This window comes from Limulus polyphemus, unplaced genomic scaffold (assembly GCF_000517525.1).
Source record: "Limulus polyphemus unplaced genomic scaffold, Limulus_polyphemus-2.1.2 Scaffold1614, whole genome shotgun sequence".
Lineage (NCBI taxonomy): Eukaryota > Metazoa > Arthropoda > Merostomata > Xiphosura > Limulidae > Limulus > Limulus polyphemus.
Window position 1 is genome coordinate 143,391 of NW_013667224.1, and position 7,563 is coordinate 150,953.

General features: G+C 34.2%; 1 protein-coding gene across 1 annotated transcript in view; it reads right to left on the minus strand.

Annotated features, from left to right (window-relative positions):
• Positions 1–270: 270 nt before the first annotated feature.
• Positions 271–7,563, minus strand: part of LOC106464298 (putative thiamine transporter SLC35F3) — a 64,312-nt gene continuing 57,019 nt past the window's right edge. Inside the window, exons 3-8 of the mRNA XM_013924425.2 lie at positions 6,430–6,814; positions 5,261–5,480; positions 4,744–4,872; positions 2,426–2,615; positions 1,479–1,568; positions 271–1,344 (exon numbers count right to left, since the gene is read on the minus strand). Of these exons, the coding sequence (XP_013779879.2) occupies positions 1,109–1,344; positions 1,479–1,568; positions 2,426–2,615; positions 4,744–4,872; positions 5,261–5,480; positions 6,430–6,814 (1,250 nt within the window). The 3' untranslated portion in view covers positions 271–1,108. The remainder of the gene's footprint in view (positions 1,345–1,478; positions 1,569–2,425; positions 2,616–4,743; positions 4,873–5,260; positions 5,481–6,429; positions 6,815–7,563) is intronic.

The following is a 7,563-nucleotide window of genomic DNA, read 5'->3' on the forward strand; positions in this document are numbered from 1 at the left end:
ATATCATTTCGTAGTCCAAAAGTTGTCAATATAACGTAACGTTACGAGAAATGTGCATCTATTTACACAGCAGTGCTGAATGAAACATTATACCGTTAGGGGTTCAGTACGACAACCCTCCCTCTAAAGCACATACATTCCTGTGACAGGAATGGTATTTGTAAAATAGCCTGACCAAGCCAACACGTACTTTAATAATATATTTTGGCAAGTTGTTAAGAAGTAATAAATATAAAAAAAATGATGATGATGAATCATTTTTCTCTGAAGATGATTTGTAAATAACACTGAAAAAAAAAAACAACTAAAATATGTTTGGTAAATTTACAGCTGTCGTTAGCCTTCATTTCATAGTACAAGTGGGTAACTGTAAAGACATCTTGATGTACAGTTTCGCTGTAGTATTTGTTTTTTTTATGAAATTAAAATAAGTTCTAGTTGCAGGACAAAATATTTATTGACTGTAAAATCCTAAATAATCTTAGCAGAATTCACACTACATTTGTATATTACTGACCATTGAAGAAATAGGACTCCCTTTATACAACATTTACTGTTACAGTTAGCAGTTTGGAATTAACATTGTCGTCCAAAGTAAACTGTTCATTGCCTTGCTTTGAACAAGAAAATCAAGTACATTAATTGTTAAGTGAATTTCTTATATCTGTAAAATAAAATGAATAAGAAATATATCCTGTTTTTATGTGGTAAATCGAAAAATGTAAAAATTAATCAAAAGAGGAACTTCATTCTCTACTCTTTCTCTCTGTACTTTCCTTACAAAATTAGTTGAGCAAAGTAGAAAGCCATCCCAAAGAGAATTCTTATTTCCTTTTCTGGAAAGAAAAATAGTTTTGAAATTAAAAGTATCAAAACGTTTTTCATTTCGTTTCTTTGTATAGTTTATCAAGAAAAGTAACTTTATCTAGCAGGTAATGTGATCAGTGGAAGTATTTCAATAATGATAATTTTGGAGAAAAAGGCAGTTTAAGTCAGCCTGTTACTTAGTGGTTAAATGGTTACTTTGAAATTTATACAGTTTGATAAATTTTGTCACGCCTCTATCTCTTACATTTGATTTTTTACCGATTTTTATATCAAAATAGTTTTATTTCACGTGTCCACTGAGGGTCCTCAGACGTGATTTTTGGCCTTTAGACGTCTCGAGCTCCGAGTTTTTTTCAGGTTTTTTCTTGAAGGTCCTCTTTCGCGTCAACAACATCTTACTAAGGTAGTCGGGCCAGTTGCTAGGTGACAGTACCAGCAGGAAACCGATGTTAATGAGAATGACTCCTACCAGTTTCATACCCCTGAACACCACTCCATACACCCGGATGTCAATAACTGCAATAAAAAACAAGAAAGAAATAACAAGTTTGGAAGTACACAAGTTTCGCTATAGCAAAAACAAAAAAAAACAGTTTTTAATAAATTTAGTTTACTTACAGATCTTTATACTTATTTGCATGAGAACTGACCTGCGGAAACTGGAACTGCCAAAACTAGACCAAGGGTTAAGAATACTTCGTACGTCCATAAGACTCCGAAGTTACCCAAAAGATTGGCCACTGGAAAAAGAAAATTAGTTGTTTTTAGTCTAAATTAATACAATGATGTGAACCGTTTACAGAATTTTCTTTAAGTGAAGTCGGAAGTGTCTGAGATTTTTTTTAGAGCTGTTTCTATAGTTACTCTGTCTCAGATATCCACCAAGCGACATGTGCTACAGTGTCTATGAGTTTACGCTTGTCTGTACAACCGTTAGAACTTATTCTGATTGAACTTTTAGAGCTTCGATTTGGTGGTTAAATAACTAAAAGTAACGTGAGGTAAGATAGCATAATTATAATCAAATCTAATAGATTAATTAGGCAAATATCGAAATACGGAACTTTCGAACCTCTTCTGTTAAACATTCGTAATTAAATTTTTAATTACATCATATGTTACGATGCAGTATAGAACAACCTTCCACGCTTTGTTCTTGTTCTAGGAAATTACGTGGTTGTCTGAGATATATTTTCAATTCTCAGCATTATTTTCACAAACATTGACAAATTTAAGATAACAAAAGTTCAAATAAAATTCTCAATATTTTCAGCTGACCAGTAGTTTGACATTATATATATATCCGTATAAAAGCCTCAAAACATAGGAAAATACAAGGAGGGGCATTTAAAACAATATAAAGTTCACAATGCTGAAGTTACATATAAAAGTAACGAGTCAGTGAACATGTATTTACTAAAAATAACACAACGTCACCTGGTGAAAGCTAAAGGAATTTAAATTAAATGATCGCTTGAACAATGCATGAAATAAATGAAACTTCTGTTAATAAATTCATCGGAAGCCTTTCAAAAGAAAGAAATTTTAACACTAATAAACCTTAACGTTAGATAACACAATAAACTAGGAAACTTACCCAATGATAGGGATGCAGCGCCACCTAGTAAAGGCCATGGAAGTTGATTCCAAAAAATGGTTTCAGCATGAGTGAAGTATAAGCCAACAAAAAGAGGCCATATTAGCAAAGCGTTGAATAAACCAATAATAGTGAAAAACAGCGAAAGCTGACCAAAGGTTACCTCACCTATGAACTTCTTGAAAAACACCTACAGGGTAAGAATAGGTAGAGTTGATGCTACGTCGACACTCCAAAAGGATTATAAAATAATGTTTTATTAGAATATGCTCTCGTGTTGTTGTTTTTTTTTTAAATTTCATCAAGAAAAGTTAATTATACTGGTCAATCAAGCATAGAATTTCTGTTATAAAATTGCATAAATATCATTCAGTGTTATCCTACAAAAGTTCAAACCTCTTGATCAATTGAACATTTAATTAAAGCTAGTTTGAGGTGAAAATGGATAATTTTTATTCTTAAAATATGAAACACGCCATACTTTGAACACCTAACAAGTGAAATGCACCATGATTGAAACACCTAAAACGTGTCGGACCTTATCACGCTTCCAACATTTAACATGAACGTACTACAGACTAATCTGAAATATGCGGCTCCATAAGAAACTTCAAGTATTTTTGACAAAAAGTTGCGATAGTTCAGGCATTTTTGAGTAAAAGTTGACAGAAACTTTTTTTTATAAGAAACTTGGGAGTGATGAATCCATTTCTTCTGTCTACCAAACTTAACCTTTCGAAAAACAAAATGGCCAGCAGAACATGGAACGACAGCCAATTTTGCATACTACTGTTACGAAAAGACTTTTCAAGCACTGTTTTGCCAATGGTTTTAGGATATTGAATTCAAATTTCACGTTTATTACATCCTAGAGCAAAGTTTTGACCTTCAAACTGCATCCAAACAAAATGGCCACCAAGAAGTAGGAGCAATAACATTATTCCAAAACGATAATTGAATGTAATTTGTTGAAAGATATTTTATTGTGCCTTTTATGATTAAGCCTTAATAAAGATGCTCTTATAAAGGCTCTAGAACGTTTTATTTTTAAGTTGAATGAACTACGATGCCACAAAATAATGCTGTACAATAATGCTATGTAACTGCATCTTTATTAAGGCTTAATCATCAAAAGTATAATAAAATATATCTCCATAAATTAACATTATTATCTTGGAAAAATGATGTTGATCTATTTTTTTCGCCACTTAATTATGATGCATTTTGAAGGTCAAAACTTTGCCTTAGGATTTAATAAATGTAACATTTGGATTCAGCACCTCAAAATCATTAGATAAAGAGTGTTTGAATGGTTTTATCATAAAAGTAGCATTGCAAGTTGGCTCTCGTCCTGTTTTCTGGTGGACATTTTATTTAGTTTTTTAAACGTTGAGCTCGACAGATAGAGTTTGGCAGTTAGCAGAAATGGATTCAACACCTCCAAATCCTTAAGAGAAACTACATGCTAACTTTATTCAAAAATACCTAAGAGTGTTAGGTTTTCTGAAAAGCGAACTAGTCCACTGTAGGTTCGGGTATTACTGGACTGGACATAGCCTTTTGATTAGCATGCCTGGACTGTGAATTCAAAGGTTCAGTGTTTGAAACCCGTTTCAGCAAAAACGCACTCGAACTTAGGGGTCATGGATGCGCTATAAAAGTGAAGGTCAAATACCATAATTCGGCCAGTCACAGTAGCCCAAAAGTGGTAGTGAGCGCTACTGAGCCGATGCGTTTCCTATAGTGTATCAGTTCAATTAAAATCGTGGACCTAGAAAACAGGCAAACGATAATCATTATAATACACATTATCCACAAAGGTGGTGTCGTTTTTCAAACGCCCACATTATGTGAGGCGTTAACGTTCGTACCAGTACACTTTAACAAATGTCTACACTGAAAGAAAGTAGCCTTCAATATTGATTAGAATAAAGTCTCATGAGAGTTTCTGAAGGAAAAATGTTAAAAAAAGAGAAGAACACTTGAAATTCTATTGTGACGCCATTTCCAGAGTAAGCGGTCTAAATCTAGGAAATATTGTTATATTTGGTTAATTATTCATCACATATCAGTGATTATTGATGAAGATAGTATCGTCATATACCCTTGTGTGTCTTTCAGTATTTTTATATTTTATCATATGTAATACGAAAGCATAGTCCCTATTGTTAGAACTAACGAGACACAATGGTTCCGCTATACACATATAACCATGCCTTCCTCCCATCATCATCGTTTTACTGAAAGATTGGATAATTGTGGAGATCTAATATCAGTTAGAAATTGTTGAAGTTATGATATCATTGTGTTTTACTAACCTTGTATACTGCAGAACCAACCGCTGATGCTGACGCTAGAATAACGCCTCCTAGTGTTAAAGTCCTGGAAGCTCCATCCATATAAGCCAAGAGTGAAATACCTGTATTGCATAGGATCACTGCCACTATCTAAGAAAAAACAACAACAAATATACATGAATTGGCGAAATATTTCTAAACAAAATAACAAGGTAATTATTACCAGTCTCAATGGATATATATATATATATATGTATACACTAACCTAAACAATTAGGGGTGTAAAGTCGTATTTAATACCTCCTCAACAAGCGTGTATTCATCTCATCAACCGTGTGTTCAGCAGTGCAACAACAAGTAAGTTCAAAACCAATTTCAACTTCACGTTATACACCTAAGCGGCACTTCAATGAATCATTGAGAACGATTTTTCTAAATACAAAAAAAAAAGAGGATCGGAAAATTATAATATAAATTAGCATGAACACAGAGTTCGATTAGTGAAAACTGAGTAGATTATAAGTTGGTGAATACTAACCCTAATTCCCACAAATTGTTCGTGAAGCACAACCCAAGACAGCAAGTACACAAAAGAGACGCTTGACGAATATAGCGCAACTACGACAGTCGTGTCAAGGATTCTTAATGAATGGATAAACATATAGTTTGTGACGACCCACAGCAGACAGAACAGCCCACAGCGGCCAAGAAACTGGACAACGGTGAAACCTTTTTCTCGAAACCCTTGCACGCACTCTCTGAAAAAAAAAGAAAAGCAGTATAATAGTTCTAGTTGTTTATAAATGTGCAGCCTCTGAAATAGAAAACAAAAGATAGTGATATGATACAGCATAGTTGGTTGTAAAAACGTAGCCTCTGAAATAGATAAACTAAAAGATAGTGATATGATACAGCATAGTTGGTTGTAAAAACATAGCCTCTGAAATAGAAAACAAAATATAGTGATATGATACAGCATAGTTGGTTGTAAAAACATACCCTCTGAAACAGAAAACAAAAGATAGTGATATGATACAGCATAGTTGGTTGTAAAAACATAGCCTCTGAAATAGAAAACAAAAGATAGTGATATGATACAGCATAGTTGGTTGTAAAAACATAGCCTCTGAAATAATAATTAAAAAAGACTGACAGCCTCGCGCACCAAACTTTCTTAAAAGTGGAGGTGGGGTAGGCAAGCGTAAGGAAGAACAGGAGAGTGAATGAGGTTAGGCTCTTGTGCTGACAGTAGTATAGCTATAATGGCTGTGGATGCAAAACCTCTGACACAGCTATCAAAAATGAATAACATATTTGTGGCAGTGGCATAGCCAGGTTTTCTACTCGAGGGGCAGAAAATTTTAAGGGGGTCAATAAATTCAAAAGCTGAAATTGATCTAAATTTTTAATAAAATGGTCATTAAAACACAAATCAAATCTAATAGTATTTATAGAAGTTTTATTTTTTATTAAATGATATAAAAGGAGTTTATTATATGTACAAGCTGAAAAATAATATGTGATCAATATGCCTAAATTTTTCAGGGGGTCTGACCCCCTTGAGCACCCCTTGACCATGCCTCTGATTTGTGGTTGATTTTGGATATTATGAAAGGTAAGTAAACTAAATGATTTTATTATATACAAACTACTATTACACAGCATCGACATGAGTATCATAAACATGTACTTAAGTTTTTAGCTTACTTTAGCACTTTGCTGCAAGCAGTAGGTGGCGTACGTGAGCAAAGCCTCGCTCCCATATAAACCGGGAAGAAGAAGGCATTCCAAATGGTGCAAAACCAGGTGGTAAAGAAGGGCGCATCGTAGGAGGATGACGTCATCGTTGGTGCATGTGCTATAGTCGAACTCCCCTTTTCACTACCAGCTGGACTTGAAGAATTAGGCACCAATACTCTGACGTAAACGTTATTTAGATAGGTGGAATTGAGCAAATGAGCCACGCTCACCCAGCAAGTGGCCAATAAGACCATTAGGAACATTCCGATGCTGATTATCTGTGTTTGTTCCCTCAAACAATTTTGTTTGGCTCCGTCGTTTTGGGACTCATTTACAATGTCCTCGGGATCGTCTGTTGAAAAGATAAAGAGTATGTTAATTAAAACTGCGGACAATAGGCAAAAGTTAACATACTGTGAGTAATGCAACAATGTAACAAGGATTCAGTTAGTGTGCAAACAAAATAACAATTCCTGAAAGGGAAGAAGAGGTCAATGCTAAACCTGACTCTCCCTGAACCAAAACATGGACCGAATCCCGATATAGATGAAGAAGAAATAGAACATTAAGTTTGATAAAGTATCTGGAAATAGATTTAAAAGTATAAAGCTTCATTAAAACAAAAGATACTCTCTTAAAAACTGACTCTTAGATCAGTCAGAAAACACCAACCATAAAAAGAGTCAAAATATTTAATTTCATTCTTTACTTGTAACACATAATTACTTGTGTTTCTTATGTAATGTAAAAAACCTAGATGTTACTTACTGTTCTGCCCCCCAGTGGCACAGCGATATGTCTGCGGACTTACAACGCTAGAATCCGGGTTTCGATTCCAGTGGTGGGCATAGCACAGATAGCCCATTGTGTAGCTTAGTGCTTCATTACAAAACAAACAAACATACAAACTTACTGTTCTTGCGTTATGATATAACATCGGAACATTGGGGCCACTTAATATCAACACCTTGACTCTTATACCAGCGTATTATGTATTATACGTAATATCAAAACCTTGGGTGTTATATTATAACAGTGTATTAAACACATCAAAACCTTGGGTGTTATATTATAACAGTGTATTAAACACATCAAAACCTT